The 20,210-nt window shown below is 47.2% G+C and overlaps 2 protein-coding genes and 1 non-coding gene across 6 annotated transcripts; 1 reads left to right on the top strand and 2 right to left on the bottom strand.

Annotated features, from left to right (window-relative positions):
• Positions 1 to 183: 183 nt before the first annotated feature.
• Positions 184 to 1,521, top strand: timm9 (translocase of inner mitochondrial membrane 9 homolog). The gene is made up of 4 exons (XM_068737232.1): positions 184 to 269; positions 548 to 601; positions 738 to 833; positions 1,164 to 1,521. Exons 2-4 carry the CDS (start codon positions 563 to 565, stop codon positions 1,296 to 1,298), a joined length of 270 nt encoding a protein of 89 aa, XP_068593333.1. The 5' UTR covers positions 184 to 269; positions 548 to 562; the 3' UTR covers positions 1,299 to 1,521.
• A 524-nt stretch (positions 1,522 to 2,045) lies between these two features.
• arid4a (AT-rich interactive domain 4A) lies at positions 2,046 to 19,995 on the bottom strand. 4 transcript variants are annotated; one of them, XM_068737186.1, is made up of 26 exons: positions 19,926 to 19,995; positions 19,087 to 19,132; positions 17,782 to 17,892; positions 17,354 to 17,419; positions 17,056 to 17,146; positions 15,632 to 15,711; positions 15,464 to 15,561; positions 15,100 to 15,232; positions 12,110 to 12,189; positions 11,949 to 12,025; positions 11,634 to 11,803; positions 11,316 to 11,391; positions 11,071 to 11,165; positions 10,872 to 10,969; positions 10,394 to 10,634; positions 9,588 to 9,871; positions 8,361 to 8,525; positions 8,103 to 8,184; positions 7,581 to 7,791; positions 7,414 to 7,476; positions 5,661 to 7,331; positions 3,914 to 4,018; positions 3,570 to 3,707; positions 3,217 to 3,363; positions 3,091 to 3,135; positions 2,046 to 2,275 (listed from the first exon to the last, which is right to left on the bottom strand). In XM_068737186.1, exons 2-26 carry the CDS (start codon positions 19,090 to 19,092, stop codon positions 2,226 to 2,228), a joined length of 4,383 nt encoding a protein of 1,460 aa, XP_068593287.1. In that variant the 5' UTR covers positions 19,093 to 19,132; positions 19,926 to 19,995; the 3' UTR covers positions 2,046 to 2,225. The 4 variants fall into 4 exon arrangements, with proteins under 4 accessions (XP_068593287.1, XP_068593285.1, XP_068593286.1 ...); XM_068737184.1 differs by having other exon boundaries at positions 2,046 to 3,135; XM_068737185.1 differs by having other exon boundaries at positions 2,046 to 3,135; positions 8,109 to 8,184.
• Positions 16,776 to 16,858, bottom strand: LOC137892262 (small nucleolar RNA SNORD53/SNORD92). Its single transcript, XR_011105402.1, has one exon. It is a non-coding gene; the product is annotated as a small nucleolar RNA SNORD53/SNORD92 (small nucleolar RNA).
• Positions 19,996 to 20,210: the final 215 nt, after the last annotated feature.

Genomic DNA, 20,210 nt, shown 5'->3' with positions numbered 1-20,210 from the left:
TTTAAATGCTCTATAAATATCAAAGGGTAAACACTATAACAAATATGAATTAAATATGAATTAAGTTAAATAAATTAGACAGTAAGAATCAAGAGAGAAGTATAATTATATATTAGTACACACTCCGGTCCAGGAGGTGGCGCTAAACTCCGGTGACGTCAGTATTTTAGTCCTCCAATAAAAACCACAGAAGAAGAAGAATACTGCCATCACTCGTCCTTCAGCCTCTGAAGAGCTCCACGTGAAACACATTACATCATAATCCACAGGTGAGACTTAAACACGGGACTATCACTCAGGTGTGTTTGTAGGTTGTCGGTTCGAAGCCGGAAGAGAAACATTTAAATCTAAACCCAGAGGAAGCTAATGCTAGCTCACGTTAGCCGTTGAGCTAACGATGACGTCACGGCTGCACCAGACTCGTTCATTTAAAGGAGCCTCGTGCTCAGAAGCACGTTCTATAGTGTACTGAGATTCTGTCAGGACTTTAGACCTGAAGGTTCCGGTTCTCTCTGTTTAGATGTTTAAATGTCTGTTTGTTCTTCAGACTCTGATCCGGATCATGGCGGTCCAGGTGACCGAGTCCGACCAGGTGAAACAGGTAGGAGCACTAAAGATTAGTAGTTTAGGAGTTATTGATCTGATGGTTCAGACACCTGATGAGTGTGTGTGTGTGTGTGTGTGTGTGTGTGTGTGTGTGTGTGTGTGTGTGTGTGTGTGTGTGCGTGTGCGTGTAGTTTAAGGAGTTCCTGGGGACCTACAACAAGGTGACGGAGAACTGCTTCATGGACTGTGTGAAGGACTTCACCAGCAGGGAGGTGAAGCCGGAGGAGGTGAGGCGCGACTTCCTGTTGTAATGTTCAGGGATGCTGGGACATCTGAGGATTCAGCCAATAAAGTTTTCCTTCTTAAGAAAGCTAGAAAAACCTTTCTGCTCTTCTGATTGGCTGTCAGGAGGAGCAATGTCACAACTTCTTTTATACATCTAGACCAATCGGCTGTCAGTTTATCCTTTTGTCAGATTTCTCTGAATACTACATTACCCATGAGCCTTAGCTGCTGAATCCAGAATCAGAAAGACACTCGTTTTCAGCATTGTTTCTACGGAGCTCTGTGATTGGCTGTTTGTCGATGTTTTGAATAAACTTTATTGACGTTTACAGACCAGCTGCTCTGAGTCGTGTCTCCAGAAGTACCTGAAGATGACTCAGCGGATCTCCATGAGGTTCCAGGAGTACCACATCCAGCAGAACGAGGCTCTGGCTGCTAAAGCCGGACTCATGGGACCGCCTCACTGACCCGGCCTGACGTGGACTGACCCGGTCTGGACCAGGGTCCCTGTGTCGGAGGGATGACGTTTCACTTCTTTAAAGCTGGAGTGAAGCTCCGCCTCCTACGAGGATCCCAATGCATCATGGGAGATGTGGAACACAGACTTTAAGTTCAATATTTAATGTTGAATCATATTTTTATTAAACGTTTGTTTCTCTTTTTTCTGGAAATAAAATCTGATTTGTTTATAAAAAAGTTTCAGAAGTTTTGAACTTAGACATTTCACATCATAATGAAACCTGTTCCTGTAGAGGGTCCCTGGTCCACTAAAGGTCCTGTAGAGGGTCTCTGGTCCACTAAAGGTCCTGTAGAAAGTCCCTGGTCCACTAAAGATCCTGTAGAAAGTCCCTGGTCCACTAAAGATCCTGTAGAGGGTCTCTGGTCCACTAAAGGTCCTGTTGAGGGTCCCTGGTCCACTAAAGGTCCTCTAGAGGGCCTCTGGTCCACTAAAGGTCCTGTAGAGGGTCCCTGGTCCACTAAAGGGTCCTTGTGTCAAACTGAATCCTCTGATCAACGGTTCAGTTTTAATGTCGTGACATCACAACTGAGTCCAGCTAGCTGCTAGCAGTCTTTATGCTAAGCTAACTGTTCTCTATGGTGTTGCTTCTAGATTTAAATTAGAACCATCAAGTTCTGGTTCAGAACGGATGTTTGGTTTCTGACTGTAGAACCTGAACATGAGGCGGTCTGGGATGTGGATCAGGACTTGAGGAAACATTTTAAAACTTTATTAGAAACAAAGAGCTGTTTATTGACAGTTCATGACGTTTTAGTTTATTTACATTAAAAAGTTCATTAAACGACGATACAAACAGTCGGCTCTTAAAAATATTAGAAACATTCTTTACACGATGAAAAAGTGAGTCTTTGAACGCACCACGGCTTCACTCTAATCAGAGCTGATATTTACAGAACAGAGAGGGTCCATGAAGCAGCCGTCTGTCTGAGGCACCACAGAAGAGGAGGAGGAAGAGGAGGAAGAGTGAGGGAGGAAGAGGAGGAGGCGTGAGGTCAGTACTGAACAGAAGATCAAATGAGAAGAAGATACATTTTAACTTTAACAAATATTTTAACATTCAAAAGTTAAACTGTTTCTTCTTCAAACATGAAATTTAAATGAGTCAGTTATCAGATGAACTAAATGTTCACATTAAATCACATTTCATCACTGTTTTGTTTTATTCTCGTAATTCAGATTAAATCATAAATTAAATTTACTACAAAATAAGATACGGAGGCCAAAAGCTTAAAATAAAATGTTTTAATTAAAAACACTAAATCAAAACGTTTATTTATTTCATATAAATCAATAACTGAACAAATAAAAATGATTTTAATTATTTTAAACAAAAAAAGTTAATCTTTACCGTTTTTCTTTTTCCAAAATAAAAGCTCTAATTTTATACAAAAAGATTCACAGCAGGAAGTCAGGAAATTAAACCAGTGACCTTGGACCCCCAAAAATAACCTGTCACTTTATTTTGAAATTAGGAGACAAGACAAGGAAGTAAGGAGTTGTGTGGCGGCTGAACAGACGGCTGATGTTTCTCCTCAAACAGGAAGTCAGTCTCAGGTGAGGGGGCGGGGCCAAGTGGTAGCCCCTCCCCCCTCTGACAGTTTATTTCCCATCATGCCCTCTGAGCTGGCTGAGTGGGCGGAGTCTGTGGCTGGAAAGGGGCGGGGCTCAGTGGACGTGTCATCACCTGCACTCCACGGCGACGGTGTTCTGATTGGGCGAGGCCGAGGACGGACTCATACCTGTGTCTGAGGAGCCCGAGGACGTGGACGCCGTCGTGTTGGACACTGAGAGACAGAACTACACGTTAGGGACGGGACACAGGGTTCTGATGGACTACACCTCCCAGCATGCCCTGCAGCTCCTACCTTCTCTCTCCTTCTTCTTTAGTCTCTTCCTCCGGCGGTCGATGGATGCCACCTCAGACTTCAGGCTCATGTAGTACTTCCTGATCTCCTGAAGCTTCTCCTGCAGGAAGGAGATCCGGTCCGTGCTCGACATGCTGTCCAGCTCGTCTGAGGGAAGGTAGAGGAGGAAAGAGGATAATGCGAGTATAATATAGTTAGTGTGTGTGTGTGTGTGTGTGTTTTTATATATATATATATATATATATATATATATATATATATATATATATATATATATATATATATATATATATATATATATATATATATATATATATATATATGAAGAAAAAAAATAGTTAAAGAAGAAGTACCGAGCTGGAAGGTCCACTTGTACGTCCTCTGAGGGGAGAAGCTGTGTTTGTCTTTCCTGAGAGATGAAGGAGACGAGAGACAAACAGACTTCTGAGACAGAGACAGCCGGGACTGGTCCTCACTGTCACTGCTGTTACCTGGGAGACGAGGGGGGGGGGGGGGGGGTGTAGAGAGGAGACAGGTGTTGAGATAAAACTAGTGAGTGTAGAAGAGTAGCTGATGGTGACCATGAGAGGTCCTTTAGATCTTCTGTTCTTCTTAAACGACGCAGCTGATTGGCCTCCTGCTGCTTCCTGTTCAGATCACGTGACTACACCTGGTCAACAGTGACATCACAGCTCACCTGCTCCGTTCTTCTCCACCTTCACAGGTGTGCTGAGTCGTTTCTGGTTGCGTTTCTGTTTCTTGGCCGTCGGGCTGGAGTTACAGTCCATCACCCTCTTCTGACCTGGGAGGGGCACACAGGTAACAACTAACCAATCAGAAGGGAGGACAGAGGAGTCTCTTAGGAAGCTCAATGCCTCCTCATCTCCTTTAGCATAGGGAACACACAACCATTCTTTACCAAAGGAGAGGAGAGCAGCGACCACATGTAGTCATTACCTGTAGTAATAATAATAATAATAATAAACCAATGTTGAACTACATCATGGACACATTTAAACATTTTGCTCATGTCGATCTGTTCAAATGTTTCATTAAGTTCGTCACTGTACTCTATTTCTGATTTAAACACAGTTACCTAAATAACCAACAACATCCGTATAGTGTAGAGGGGTCAGGACAAGAGGGGTCAGGTCAATCAGGACAAGAGGGGTCAGGACAAGAGGGACAAGAGGGGTCAGGACAAGAGGGGGCAGGACAATCAGGACAAGAGGGGTCAGGACAATCAGGACAAGAGGGGTCAGGACAAGAGGGACAAGAGGGGTCAGGACAAGAGGGACAAGAGGGGTCAGGACAAGAGGGACAAGAGGGGTCAGGACATGAGGGACAAGAGGGGTCAGGACAAGAGGGACAAGAGGGGTCAGGACAAGAGGGGGCAGGACAATCAGGACAAGAGGGGTCAGGGCAAGAGGGGTCAGGACAAGAGGGGTCAGGGCAAGAGGGGTCAGGACAAGAGGGGTCAGGGCAAGAGGGGTCAGGACAAGAGGGGTCAGGACAAGAGGGGTCAGGGCAAGAGGGGTCAGGACAAGAGGGACAAGAGGGGTCAGGACAAGAGGGGGCAGGACAATCAGGACAAGAGGGGTCAGGACAAGAGGGACAAGAGGGGTCAGGACAAGAGGGACAAGAGGGGTCAGGACGAGAGGGACAAGAGGGGTCAGGACATGAGGGACAAGAGGGGTCAGGACATGAGGGACAAGAGGGGTCAGGACAATCAGGACAAGAGGGGTCAGGACAAGAGGGGGCAGGACAATCAGGACAAGAGGGGTCAGGGCAAGAGGGGTCAGGACAAGAGGGGTCAGGACAATCAGGACAAGAGGGGTCAGGGCAAGAGGGGTCAGGACAATCAGGACAAGAGGGGTCAGGGCAAGAGGGGTCAGGACAATCAGGACAAGAGGGGTCAGGACAATCAGGACAAGAGGGGTCAGGACAATCATTACATTACAGTCATTTAGCAGACGCTTTTATCCAAAGCGACTTACAATTCAGTATCTATCTACACACCGTAGACGCAGCTACGGGAGACATTGCAAGTGTCTTGCTCAAGGACACATTGACACGAGACTAGGGGATTCGAACCGCCGACCCTCTGATTGAAAGGCGGCCCTGCTCTCCACTTAGCCACGGCCACCCGGCCAGGACAAGAGGGGTCAGGACAATCAGGACAAGAGGGGTCAGGACAAGAGGGGTCAGGACAAGAGGGGTCAGGACAATCAGGACAAGAGGGGTCAGGACAAGAGGGGTCAGGACAATCAGGACAAGAGGGGTCAGGACAATCAGGACAAGAGGGGTCAGGACAAGAGGGGTCAGGACAATCAGGACAAGAGGGGTCAGGACAATCAGGACAAGAGGGGTCAGGACAATCAGGACAAGAGGGGAAGAGAGGGTGAGACACCAGAACATACTGACACTGTTCACACAGGTCTCACCTCTGTCCTTGGTCTCCTGTAGAGACAGCAGGGAGGTTGAGGAGGAAGCGCTGCCATCAAACCCGGGGCTGGAGTCTCCCTGCTGCTCTCCCCTGACTGCTCCTCTCTCCTCCTCGCCGGCGCTCCTGGCCGGGTGGAGCTCCTCAGAGCCGGGAGCGGCGGTCGGCAGGAAGGGCCTGAGCTGAGGCTGGGGGAGGTGAGGGGTGTGGGGGGAGGGCAGAGAGGAGTGGAGGTTAGGAAGCGGGGCAGGTTGCTGCTCCCTCATCATTAGGAGGAGGTGCTCCGGGGGGGTGGGCTTCTCCTTCTCGTCCGGGTCGTCCAGGTCCACCTCGTGGCAGACCAGCGCCTCAGGGCCGATCTGCGGCTCCAGCTCCTCAGCAGGGGAGGGGCCTGGGGCAGGGGGAGGCATCCCAGCATGCACCTCTGAGTCTTTTGTGGCTCCGCCCATTAGGAGCTCTTCTGACGCCTCCCTCGACTTGTCCTCTGGGCAGGGCCACTCCTCTGCCTTCATCACTCCCTCGCTCCTCTCTGACTCCACCCTGCGGAGAGGTGAGGGGAATCCTTTGGGTGAAGCTCCCAAGGCCATCTTGGAAGGGGCAGGGGGCGTTTGGGAGGAGGCGGCCTCCTCCTGCCTCCTTTCAAGGCGGAGCTTCTTGTCTGCTGCTCGCTGCTCTGCTGCTTTCCGTTTCAATGTGGAGCTGCTCCTCTTCTCAGGGACCTCCTCCTCCTCCTCCTCCTCCGTGGCAGAGTCAGTGTCGGAGTCTGCGGTGGGAGACTCAGGGGGGAGGCGCTGGGTGGGGAGGCAGTGGAGAACCACCATGGGCTCGTCCTGTCTCTTCAGGACGCTGCGAGGAGGAGACACCATGTGGGCGGGGCTGGTGGTGGGAGAGGCGGAGAGGAGGATTCTGGGAGGAGTTTCATGACCTGTCTCCCTGAGGAGGGACCTGCGCCCTTTGACACTGGGGGAGGGCAGAGGAGTGGACCGGATGTCCTCATCCTTTGCAAGGGCGAGCTGAGAAGAGGACACCTGGTCCTCAGGAGGCGTCCTGTTAGCGGGCGCAGGAACAGGAGGCGTCCTGTTGGTGGGCGCAGGAACAGGAGGCGTCCTGTTGGAGGAAGGAGGAGGCGTCTTGTTGGAGGAAGGAGGAGGCGTCCTGTTGGAGGAAGGAGGAAGCGTCCTGTTGGAGGAAGGTGGAGGCGTCCTGTTGGAGGGCGCAGGAAGAGGAGGCGTCCTGTTGGAGGAAGGAGGAGGCGTCCTGTTGCCGGGCGGAGGAGACATCTTGCCAAGCACTTCCTGCCCAGGAACCAAGTTGTCCGTCTCTTGGACAGACGTCAACTCCTTGTCCAGGTGTATCAGCAACATGGCGGCTTCTACTGTTGGCTCCTCCCCTTGCCCCGGCTCCTCGTTCTCCGATTGGCTCAGGAGATTGTCAGTTTTCTCCTGAGGCATGCTGGGATGCTGCGGTGCCGTGGAGACAGGCAGCTGACCAGCTGTTGCCCCAGCGACAGCGTCGTCGTTAATGGCCGTTGTGACATCAGCGACCTCACTTGTGTCCTCCTCCTTCACCTCCTCCTGACTGGATGGGTCTTCACTCCTCCCTCGCCATGGCGACGGCTTTTTGTCAGGCGGGTCTTCTGATTCGCTGTCCTCTGATGAGTTCCCAGAATCCTCTGCAGGGAGACAGAGTAGCAGGTTGGTTAGTTACTGGTCACTGCAACCGGATCAGCGACAGGAAACAGGAAGTGACCTCACCGTTAGAGGCTCTGTCGGAGTCGTACAGACCCGACGTCCTCCTGGTTCTCCTGCGAGGAGTGTCTGCAGGGAGGAGGACACATCAGAGACACACAGACACACACACACACACAGACACACACACACACACACACACACAATGAAGCCAGCAGGACAGAGTCTCTTACTGTCTCCGTTGGCCATGTTGGAAGGCGTCTCCGTCCTGCCCGTCCTCCCGTTGGATCGTCCCTCGGTGCTGGGCGTCTTAGAGACGCTGCGTCCCGCTGAGCCGGTGGGCGGTGTCCTGATCTGAGGACGACCTCGTTTGGCTCCCGGAGGCTTCGCCGCCGCTGACGGAGGCTTCTCTTCGTCTTTGTCTGTCTCCGGATCATCTTTGTTCTGTTGGGAGACAGATAACATCAAACTGACAGCAACAACAACAAAAACAGAAAAAACAACAACTTGAGCAAAACTCTGATCAGCTGGTCCACCCTAAGGGCCGGTCCACCCTATGGGTCGGTGCACCTTAAGTGAGCCTGAGCTGTTGCTAAGCTTTGTTTTAAATCATCAGGTAACAAGACACACAAACTTGTCCCGAGTCTTTGGTTGGTTGTAGAATAAATGAAACGTCAGATGAATCCTGGTCAGCTGACAGGAAGCGACCTCACAGGGCTTCTCAGCAGCAGGTCACATGACCTCACCGAGCTCACCTTCACCTTCTTTCTCCGTCTCTTCTTGGTTCCTTTCTCCAGGGGCCAGATGAGCCGGTCGGCTTTCACCCACTCGTCGTACCTGAGGATCAGACACACCTGAGTGACTTTGTACCTTTAAATCACTGGAACCTGAGAACGTGTTCAACAAAGGGACACTCATCAACATCCCTTTTGCGATTAGATGAGAGCGTGTAGGGGCGGGACTTGAGGATGATCTTTAACAGGACACTGGTTAAATGAAGCAGGAAGTCTCACCTGACGTTCCAGCCGTAGTAGTGGACCAGGTAGAACTGTTCTCCGTTGTCCAAGTCCGTCTTCTTGATGTGAGCCTCGTAGATCTTCTGAGTCTTCCCTCTGCCGTACTTCACCCGCACCTTCGTCCCTGTCACAGAGTCGCCATCCTCCTCCTCCTCCTCACAGCTGAGAGAGAAAGACAGACAGACAGACACACACACACACACACACACACACACACACACACACACACACACACACACACACACACACACACACACACACACACACTCTTTCATTAAATAGAACTATTATGTTCTTTAAGTTAAACACATGTAACTTTATACCACTAGAGGTCTCATTCTAAACAACAGACATCAGCAACGTTAGCTCAGCTAGTTCCTCTGATGGCTTAAGATCCAGACATCTGATGCTAACGTTAGCTCAGCTAGTTCCTCTGATGACTTAAGATCCAGACGTCTGATGCTAACGTTAGCTCAGCTAGTTCCTCTGATGACTTAAGATCCAGACATCTGATGCTAACGTTAGCTCAGCTAGTTTCTCTGATGACCTAAGATCCAGACGTCTGATGCTAACGTTAGCTCAGCTTGTTCCTCTGATAACTTAAGATCAGACGTCTGGCGCTAACGTTAGCTCAGCTTGTTTCTCTGATAACTTAAGAGCCAGACGTCTGATGCTAACGTTAGCTCAGCTAGTTCCTCTGATGACTTAAGATGCAGGCGTCTGGCGCTAACGTTAGCTCAGCTAGTTTCTCTGATGACTTAAGATCCAGACGTCTGATGCTAACGTTAGCTCAGCTTGTTCCTCTGACAACTTAAGATGCAGGCGTCTGATGCTAACGTTAGCTCAGCTTGTTCCTCTGACAACTTAAGATGCAGGCATCTGATGCTAACGTTAGCTCAGCTTGTTTCTCTGATAACTTAAGATGCAGGCGTCTGATGCTAACGTTAGCTCAGCTTGTTCCTCTGACAACTTAAGATGCAGGCATCTGATGCTAACGTTAGCTCAGCTTGTTCCTCTGACAACTTAAGATGCAGGCGTCTGATGCTAACGTTAGCTCAGCTTGTTCCTCTGACAACTTAAGATGCAGGCATCTGATGCTAACGTTAGCTCAGCTTGTTTCTCTGATAACTTAAGATCCAGACGTCTGACGCTAACATTAGTTCCTGGTTTGAATAATAAAGTCCACTAGCAGCACAATGTCTACTTTGTTTATTTCAGTCTCACCCTTCTCTCATCTCTCTCTCCTCCTCTTCATCGCCATCGTCGTCATCCTCTTCATCATCATCATCATCATCATCATCATCATCATCATCATCATCATCTTCCTCCTCCTCCTCCTCCTCCTCCTCCTCCTCAGAGCCTTTATCCGAGTCGTCCATTCTTCTGTTGCTGCGTCTTCTCACCTCCCTCTGCTCCTCACTGTTATCTTCTGCTCCTCCTCCCTTCTCCAGTCTGGAGGGAGACTCTCTGTCTGTCTTCGGCTGACTCCCCACACAACTCCTCCTCCCCTACAACACAGAGAGAGAGAGACAGACAAAAGGACAGAGAGAGAGAGACAGACAGGAGGACAGAGAGAGAGAGACAGATAGAAGGACAGAGAGAGAGAGAAAGACAGGAGGACAGAGAGAGAGAAAGACAGACAGACAGACAGACAGACAGGAGGACAGAGAGAGACGGGAGGACAGAGAGAAAGACAGACAGGAGGACAGAGAGAGACAGACAGACAGGAGGACACAGAGAGAGAGAGACAGGAGGACAGAGAGAAAGACAGACAGGAGGACAGAGAGAGAGAAAGAGACACAGGAGGACAGAGAGAGAAAGACAGACAGGAGGACAGAGAGAGACAGAGACAGGAGGACAGAGAGAGACAGAGACAGGAGGACAGAGAGACATTTAGTCTTATTAAAGTGAGACCAGAGGAAAAATGTCTTAAAGAGAAGTTACATTTTTAGTCGATCTCTAACTAATATTTAGTAATAACAGGTGTAATAACAGTTAATATGATAATAAATTAAAAGGTGCTGTCTCACCCTTGGGGACGACTGTCTCCCCTTCACCTCCTCCTTCTCGCTCTCACTCTCTGACTCCGCCTCCTCCATCTTGTCTTTGACAGGCTCCACCTCCTTCTCTGGCAGCGCAGAGGGCTTGTTAAGCTCCGCCCCTGCCTGCTTTTGATTGGTCGGTGTGGTGGGAGGACGGGGGTTGTTGTGATGGATGGTCCTGAAGGTGATGGAGGCGGAGCGGCAGTACTCCTCAAAACCATACAGATACCTGATGACACAAACCACACCGTCAACCAACACCAGGGCATCATGGGAAAATAGGAGGATGAGGTGGAGCAGGACAAACGGGAGAAACGGGACGAAGCGGGACACAAACGGGGTGAAGCGGGACACAAACGGGGCGAAGCGGGACACAAACGGGACGAAGCGGGACACAAACGGGACGAAGCGGGACACAAACGGGACGAAGCGGGACAAACGGGGTGAAGCGGGAGTGTCCTCTTACTTCTTGTAGGCCGTCTTGACGTTGTAGGACGCAGCAGAGTTCAGCACAGGGATCCCCAGATCCATGTAGACCTGCTTCCACACGGTCCCAGACTCAATCTGCAACACACAATACCACTCTGTCACAGCCAGCTGAACAGGAAGTGACATCACAGGACTTCAGCAGGTCACATGACCACAGACAGAGAGACAGTCCTCACCTTATGGCAGCCTCCCAGGTGATAGACCAGTCTGAAGAGCTTGAAGAGGTTCAAGTCTTTATAACCCAACACTGGAGGCTTGTTGATGGGGGTCCCTGAAGGACAGACAGAGACATCATGTTAGAACAGTCCTCTGATGATCCTCTCAGCCGTTTAGTGGAGACCACCATGAACCAGAAAGGGTCTTAAGCTGGTATGTGACCTGTGCCAGTTCTCTGTACCGATTTAACTTCTGTAGGTCTCACCTCGGTCCTCCATGAACTTATACAGCTGCTGCAGGAAGCCGTCTCTCTCCTCTGGATCAGGCTCCTCCTCCTCGGGCTGGACAGACAGAGAGACAGACACGTCAACATCTGGTCTGCAGACAGACTGGTCTACATCCAACACCCTGGTCTACAGACAGACCGGTCTACATCTGGTCTACAGACAGACCGACATACATCTGGTCTACAGACAGGTCTACATCTGGTCTACAGACATACAGACAGGTCTACATCTGGTCTACAGACATACAGACAGGTCTACATCTGGTCTACAGACAGGTCTACATGTGGCCCTCTCACCTCCTCCTTTAAGCGTTTCTTCTTCTTCTTCTCCTCTTCGTCCTCCTCCTCATCATCACTCTCCTTCTCTTCATCGTCGCTGGAGGACGAGTCCAGGATCAGACTCATGTCCATCTTCCACATATCAGGGACCTCCCTAGTCCTCAGGAAGACCTGAGCCGCTTCAAAACCTAGAGGGTGGGGGGAGGAAGAAGACAAGGAGGAGAGAGGAAGAAGAAGAGGAGCAGCAGGAGCAACGATGAGAGAAAACGTTGAAGGAGAACAAAAAAAGGTGTTTGGGTGCCCTGGTGTATTGTGGGAGTTGTAGTTCCTCACCTCTCCTGCTGGAGAACTCAGACCTGGTGGAGCCGATGGAGGTGAAGGTGTGAATGTGTCTTCTTGCCACTGTGTAGCTGCAGGAGGACACGAGACGGAGGAGGTGAGACAGAGCTGATGGGTTTGTGACCACAGATCAAGAAGAAGAAGAAGAAACTCACAACTTGGAGTCGCTGAAGGCTCTGACCAGACACTGGTCCTTCTTCACCACCACCTCATCGTTACAGCTGGGAGACACCACCTGGAGGACAGATGGGTACACACACACACACACACACAACGTTTAAACACCTGGAGGACACACACACACACACACACAACGTTTAAACACCTGGAGGACAGACGGGCGCACACACACACACACACACACACACACACACACACACACACACACACACCTGGAGGACAGACAGGTACACTATGTTTAGAGGTGTGTATAAATGTATGAACAATAACAACTCTGCCGTATTTACATCTAGATGACGTTATGTTGAATGTTGATGGAGCTGCTACAATGTTAGCTTAGCACGCAACTTTATTATTGTTGTTATTGATCTGTGTGTGTAACATGGTGATGATGACTCAGCACATTGATGATAAACCGTATTGCCAACAGAGATCCCATCAGACATTATGGTCTGTCTGTCTGTTGTTCCACTCTGTAAGACGTCTGGTTTAGTGAATGAAGTGTAATAAATAACACCAACATGAGCTTCTAGTGCACATGTCAAACTCACGTGATTTTATGTGACCCGTGAATCGACCAGCAAAAAAATTAAAAGTTAGACTTGAAAACAAAAATATCCCCATGGTCATAATGATGAGATATAAAGTGTTAATGAAGAGATGTAAAGTGTTAATGAAGAGATGTAAAGTGTTAATGAAGATATAAAGTGTTAATGCAGAGATATAAAGTGTTAATGAAGAGATATAAAGTGTTAATGAAGAGATGTAGTGTTAATGAAGAGATGTAAAGTGTTAATGAAGAGATGTAAAGTGTTAATGAAGATATAAAGTGTTAATGCAGAGATATAAAGTGTTAATGAAGAGATGTAAAGTGTTAATGAAGAGATGTAAAGTGTTAATGAAGAGATGTAAAGTGTTAATGAAGAGATGTAAAGTGTTAATGAAGAGATATAACGTGTTAATGCAGAGATATAACGTGTTAATGAAGAGATATAAAGTGTTAATGAAGAGATGTAAAGTGTTAATGAAGATATAAAGTGTTAATGCAGAGATATAAAGTGTTAATGAAGAGATGTAAAGTGTTAATGAAGAGATGTAAAGTGTTAATGAAGAGATATAAAGTGTTAATGCAGAGATATAAAGTGTTAATGAAGAGATATAAAGTGTTAATGAAGAGATGTAGTGTTAATGAAGAGATGTAAAGTGTTAATGAAGAGATGTAAAGTGTTAATGAAGATATAAAGTGTTAATGCAGAGATATAAAGTGTTAATGAAGAGATGTAAAGTGTTAATGAAGAGATGTAAAGTGTTAATGAAGAGATGTAAAGTGTTAATGAAGAGATGTAAAGTGTTAATGAAGAGATATAACGTGTTAATGCAGAGATATAACGTGTTAATGAAGAGATGTAAAGTGTTAATGAAGAGATATAAAGTGTTAATGAAGAGATATAAAGTGTTAATGAAGAGATATAAAGTGTTAATGAAGAGATATAAAGTGTTAATGCAGAGATGTAAAGTGTTAATGCAGAGATGTAAAGTGTTAATGAAGAGATGTAAAGTGTTAATGAAGAGATGTAAAGTGTTAATGAAGAGATGTAAAGTGTTAATGAAGAGATGTAAAGTGTTAATGAAGAGATGTAAAGTGTTAATGAAGAGATGTAAAGTGTTAATGAAGAGATATAAAGTGTTAATGAAGAGATGTAAAGTGTTAATGAAGAGATGTAAAGTGTTAATGCAGAGATGTAAAGTGTTAATGCAGAGATGTAAAGTGTTAATGAAGAGATGTAAAGTGTTAATGAAGAGATGTAAAGTGTTAATGAAGATATAAAGTGTTAATGAAGAGATGTAAAGTGTTAATGAAGAGATATAAAGTGTTAATGAAGAGATGTAAAGTGTTAATGAAGAGATGTAAAGTGTTAATGAAGAGATGTAAAGTGTTAATGAAGAGATGTAAAGTGTTAATGAAGATATAAAGTGTTAATGCAGAGATATAAAGTGTTAATGCAGAGATGTAAAGTGTTAATGAAGAGATGTAAAGTGTTAATGAAGAGATGTAAAGTGTTAATGAAGATATAAAGTGTTAATGAGAAGACATTAAGTGTTTAAGTGTAATGAAGCAGCTCTTCACAGGTCACTCTACAGTGAAGACTTTAAACAAATGAAATACTTCAAAGATGAGTAAACACACCCGTGGCGATGTGTCTGAGGTGACAACCTTCATTGAACAGCTGGAAACATCTGGTCAGTGTCATGGTTACAGGTGGATGCACCAGTCGTCATGGGGATATCTTTATTAAGTCTAACTTTTCATATGGTCTTCCATATAAAAGGCCTATGATTGTGTTAAAATTAAAGTCCATGCTGCTTTACAGTGTACACTGACCATAACCTACATCCCCCACAATGCATGGCGATTTTGTGACCCGCAAAATGACGGTATCCTGCAGATAAGACAGCATTTGTTTTATATTTTATGAAAGATGAGAAAGTGAAGACGTGTTTGTGAAGGAGAGAACCGGTCTGTTCTGTTCTGATGAAGGAACATCTACGTCACTTTAACACCAAACACGGACCTAAAGATGCTAACGTTAGCCTCCAAGAAACAGATACAAAGTTATAATAAGTTACAATAACAGAAATGTGCTCTCATATACGTTTATAACACTGCATGTAGAATATGTTTACACTGGAACAAACAATAAGAGGTATTTAACACTGTTAGTAGTTACATCATGACGCTGATCTGTTTCATGACAGAGTGGTCTCCACGGTAACGGGGCTGACAAACTGATGCAGAGGGGGCGGGGCTTAGCACAGGGTCAGTTCAGGAAGTATTGTAGTTAAGAACCAATCAGATCACCCTATACCTCTCTCTCTGTGTGTGTGTGTGTGTGTGTGTGTGTGTGTGTGTGTGTGTGTGTGTGTGTGTGTGTGTGTGTGTGTGTGTGTGTGTGTGTGTGTTTACCAGAGCCAGGTACCAGCTGCTCGTTTCTTCTTCACTCTCAACACTGCAGATTTTTCCCAGAAGCTCATCGTTCAGTCTCCTCCTGTCGTCCTCCTCATCCTCACTGGAGGAAGACTCATTGTCCTCATCAGCCCTGAGACACACACACACACACACATTTGATCTTTGTTATAAATGTGTCCCAATCCAGTGGACGCGACCTCCGAACTTGTGTTCTTATAGAGTCCTCTCATCATCATCATTAATGTGATGATGTAATGCTCTATGTATCTGGACGGTTGAGGACAGAGGAGATATATATATATATATATATATATATATATATATATAAATAAATAAATAAATAAAAGGACAGAGGACTCACACAGCCTGAGACGAGCGTCGTCCTCCTCGGTTGGACTTCTTTCCGATGACCGGAGTTCCAAAATGCTCTGGGTTGGTGAGTGGCAGCTGGTCCAAGGTCTGATAACACGAGACAAGGAGATGAGAGGAGGTCTGTCGGTCTGTCTGTCTGTCTGTCTGTCTGTCTTACCTCACTCTCTGCAAAGTGTCTCTCTCCCTTCAGACACAGAGACGTCCTACGAAGAGTCTTCTCGTCTCCATCATCGAACACTGAAACACACACACAGTTCATTAGAGACACTTTGTTCTCCGACATGTCTCCTCCACCTTGTCTCCTAGTAGGGACAGACCCGTCCCACATGAATATTAAATAAACTCACATTATAGATTGAGATTATTTGAAAAATAACAAGGTTCAATATAATTTGTAACATCAAAGTGTCGAAATAAAGTTATTTATGTTTCCTTCCTCCTGTCTCCTTCCTCCTGTCATTATGTCTCCTGTCCTGTCTCCTTCCTCCTGTCATTATGTCTCCTTCCTCCTGTCTCCTGTCATTATGTCTCCTGTCCTGTCTCCTTCCTCCTGTCATTATGTCTCCTTCCTCCTGTCTCCTGTCATTATGTCTCCTGTCCTGTCTCCTTCCTCCTGTCATTATGTCTCCTTCCTCCTGTCTCTTGTCATTATGTCTCCTTCCTCCTGTTTTTATATCTCCTTCCTCCTGTCGCCTGTCATTATGTCTCCTTCCTCCTGTCATTATGTCTCCTTCCTCCTGTCTCCTGTCATTGTCTCCTTCCTCCTGTCATTATGTCTCCTTCGTCCTGTCTCCTGTCATTATGTCTCCTTCGTCCTGTCTCCTGTCATTATGTCTCCTTCCTCCTGTCTCCTGTCATTATGTCTCCTTCCTCCTGTCATTGTGTCTCCTTCCTCCTGTCTCCTGTCATTATGTCTCCTTCCTCCTGTCATTATGTCTCCTTCCTCCTGTCTCCTGTCATTGTCTCCTTCCTCCTGTCATTATGTCTCCTTCCTCCTGTCTTCTGTCATTATGTCTCCTTCGTCCTGTCTCCTGTCATTATGTCTCCTGTCCTGTCTCCTTCCTCCTGTCATTATGTCTCCTTCCTCCTGTCATTATGTCTCCTTCCTCCTGTCATTATGTCTCCTTCCTCCCGTCATTATGTCTCCTGTCCTGTCTCCTTCCTCCTGTCCTCTTGTAGCAGCTGAGCTAGTGTTGGTAACTACTAGCTGTTAGCATTGTGCTAATGAACTATTAGAGTGTTTCATGGACGGACCATTAGCATATTTAGCCTCGTTAGCCTGGAGTTAAACTGACAGCGGATTGGTCAGACAGCCAAGAGAAGTTGTGACATCACAGGACATCAGCTCATTGAGCGAAACCATTTCTCAGCATCATCACTCCTGACAGCCAATCACTGACCTGAGATCAGTGACGTCATCACAACATAAAGTACTAATAAAAGCTCCACATCTGATCAAAAATCATTGATCCCTGAGGTTCCAGCAACTGAAGCTCCGCCCACTCCTCCCTGTCAATCACCTCCATGGAGAGGAGGTCATGTGACCACTGACTGACCCCAACGGACCAATCAGAGACTCACCCACAGTGTAGAGGCTGGCGTCTGTCAGCTTACTGATGATGGCCTCGCTGGACAAACCCTCGTTAGTCTTCACCTCCACTGTGGAGCCCACCTGAAGGACACAAGGAAACACACGTAGGTCTCACAACACGTCTTGCACGCACGCACGCACGCACGCACGCACGCACACGCACACACACGCGCGCACACACACACACACACACACACACACACACACACACACACACACACACACACACACACACACACACACACACACACACACACACACACACACACACACACACACACGCCTCACCCTCAGCGCTCCTTTGACCTGGTCGTCCTGCACCACCTGGGACGTACTCTCACCTTTCAGATTCACCTGAGGACACAGAGACATGAAGACATGTGGGTATGATCCAGGGACAGTTTGTCCTCTCGGCTAACGACAGGACAACAACAACGTGGACTGAATAACGGACACTTCTTTGGATCCAATGCCTCTGTAGACTGTTCCTTTAGCCCCGTCCTACTGTGCTGTGATTGGCTGTTTATCTGGCAATAGCAAAGCGTCGTGGAATGGAGCTCACAGAGCAGAAGGCTAGTTAGCCTGCTAATTCCACTTCAATGCTACACTGGTTCCAGAAACCTGGTCGGGTTCACAAGAGGATCTGGTTCAGGTTCAAACTAACCCTGAAGACCAACAGTCAGTCTGCGGGTGGACCCAGTCCCTGAGAGTCTTACCTTGACCTTCACCATGCGTTTCACCGTCTTGATCTTGGCCTCACAGAAGGCTCCTCTGTATTTGGCGCTGACATCCGTCCCCACAGTGAGGTAGGGGGGCTCGTCTGCTGCCTGGAACACATCAGTGACATCACACATCAGTGACATCACACACTCCCAGAGTGCACTGCAGCACACAGCAGTTTAGTTAAACCAAACACAGTCCGATAGATTAGTTAAACCAAACACAGTCCGATAGTTTAGTTAAACTAAACACAGTCCGATAGTTTAGTTAAACTAAACACAGTCCGATAGTTTAGTTAAACCAAACACAGTCCAATAGATTAGTTAAACCAAACACAGTCCGATAGTTTAGTTAAACTAAACACAGTCCGATAGATTAGTTAAACCAAACACAGTCCGATAGTTTAGTTAAACCAAACCCAGTCCGATAGTTTAGTTAAACCAAACAGTCCGATAGTTTAGTTAAACCAAACAGTCCGATAGTTTAGTTAAACCAAACAGTCCGATAGTTTAGTTAAACCAAACACAGTCCGATAGTTTAGTTAAACCAAACACAGTCCGATAGTTTAGTTAAACTAAACAGTCTGATACCTCCGTACACAGTTACGTGTTCGTCTTACTAATCAAAGTCTAGTTCTAACTCGACTTCAGCTTTGGTTTCCCGCTCATCTACTCGTTGGACCTCAGATTAGTTGTAAATCTTTAAAGTTCTGCTTTAAAGACGTCTCAGATATTGAGGAGACATGTAGAGAAACACAATGACGACAAGACACCTAGGTGAGTCTCATGAACATGGGACCACTCTAGGTCCAGCTCAGACCTTCAGACTCCAGCTGCTGTACTCTGAAGAACTAACGTCTATAAAGGGTCTCACAGGGTCCACGTCCAGACCTGGACACAAATTAAGATGGCAACCAGATAAATGACAGGTTTCATCAACAGCTGCCATCTTTGTTTGGGTCCCGGAGTGGAGACGCAAGTGTAGAACTGATCCAGATTGTAGAGTCTCTGAGTGGAGACGCAGGTTTAGAACTGATCCAGATCGTGGAGTCTCTGAGTGGAGACGCAGATTTAGAACTGATCCAGATCGTAGAGTTTGATTCACTAAGTCTCTCATGTTGTTTACTTCATCTTTAACAAGCTGCTAACTCATCTTCTCTTGATGAACTAACAGACTGTTAACAGTATTATTGGCGGACTGAGGAGTCTTTGAAACTGGACAGAAAGCAGGACCAGCAGAGCCCAGGACCAAGCAGAGAGTCCAGGACCAGCGGAGTCCGGTGTAAAGCTCCTCAGACTCACCTTCATCTTCTTGTCTGAGGGGGTCCAGCTCGAGGATTGTGGATCACTGAAAGACACAAACAGGACGAGGACTTTAAAGCTGGCAGCACCGCAGAGGACAGACAAGGTGTCAGAACATGATGCTAAGCTAAGCTAGCAACTAGCTCAGACCTCCCCCTCCTCCTCTCTATGTGGCATAAACAGCGCTCACTAACTTCGGACTGAACCAGGTTCCACCGGTTTGTACGTTATAAATATCTGCGGGTCTCAGAGAGGACCCGGATGTACGGAGAGGAGCGTCTTCCCGCTCCACTGAGTCACGTCGCCATCACAGCTCGTCCATGTCAGCTCGATGCTAGCTGTGTGTGTGTGTGTGTGTGTGTGTGTGTGTGTGTGTGTGGAGGTAAAGTTAGAAGCTAGCTACCAGCTGCACAGAGTCCCGGTAGATACGTGACCGAGTCCAAACTACCGGCCGTGTGTGGGCGGAAGGACCGAAGCTACGTGAAGCTAACGTTAGTTAGCTACCTAGGTGAAGCTAATGTTAGTTAGCTACCTATGCTAGTTTGTGGATCGGAGATTTAAACCGTTCGATAGGCCGAACGGAGACATTTAGCTCTTCGTTCTTTTCCGGAGATACAAACTTTTCTACCTAGCCGAACCGAACCTGGTGACATTTTTTTGTGATTTATTTATTTATTTATGTGGTCGCTTCACATTTCTTCACTGCAAGAAAAAAACACACACAAGCTGCTGCTGCCATTCAGCTCACAGCTCGGTACCGACAGAGCTCCGGTGGGACGTCTGTCTGCGGTACACCGGGTGTTTGCTCCGGGACCAGGTCTAGTCGGGTCTATACTCACATTATCGGTTCTTCTTCTTCTTCTTCGCCTCTCGCTATACACGAACAACAAGCTGTTGAGTCCCGAGCTCTTGTTTTCCCGGCATGCAATTGGCTGCGGTGACAGCGGTGTTCGGTAAACGGATACATTATTCCGATTGGTCGAGCAATTCCTCGATTCTGATTGGATAAAAAGAAACTCTGTTGGCGGTTGTCATTAGTCGATATGAACGAGGCGCCACGAGGGAGATGACGTCATCCGCTGGATAACTGTCCAATCACGGCCGCTGGAGGTTGTGATTGGCTG

The sequence above is a fragment of the Cebidichthys violaceus genome, unplaced genomic scaffold, assembly GCF_023349555.1.
Source record: "Cebidichthys violaceus isolate CVI_PGR_0920_01 unplaced genomic scaffold, fCebVio1.0.p SCAF_77, whole genome shotgun sequence".
Classification (NCBI taxonomy): Eukaryota; Metazoa; Chordata; class Actinopteri; order Perciformes; family Stichaeidae; genus Cebidichthys; species Cebidichthys violaceus.
The sequence above is the reverse complement of the archived record's forward strand: the minus strand, read 5'-3'. Positions and strand labels throughout refer to the sequence as shown.

What these genes read in the sequence shown, in the direction of transcription:
- arid4a (XM_068737184.1), bottom strand. An exon ending in ACAGGAGACCAAGGACAGAG is followed by an intron (nt 4,019 to 5,660) that starts GTGAGACCTGTG and finishes TGCCCCTCCCAG; the next exon opens with GTCAGAAGAGGGTGATGGAC. An exon ending in GGTGGAGAAGAACGGAGCAG is followed by an intron (nt 3,708 to 3,913) that starts GTGAGCTGTGAT and finishes CTCGTCTCCCAG; the next exon opens with GTAACAGCAGTGACAGTGAG.
- timm9 (XM_068737232.1), top strand. Translation starts at nt 563, where the DNA reads ATGGCGGTCCAGGTGACCGAGTCCGACCAGGTGAAACAG. An exon ending in AGTCCGACCAGGTGAAACAG is followed by an intron (nt 602 to 737) that starts GTAGGAGCACTA and finishes GTGTGCGTGTAG; the next exon opens with TTTAAGGAGTTCCTGGGGAC. An exon ending in GGGAGGTGAAGCCGGAGGAG is followed by an intron (nt 834 to 1,163) that starts GTGAGGCGCGAC and finishes TGACGTTTACAG; the next exon opens with ACCAGCTGCTCTGAGTCGTG.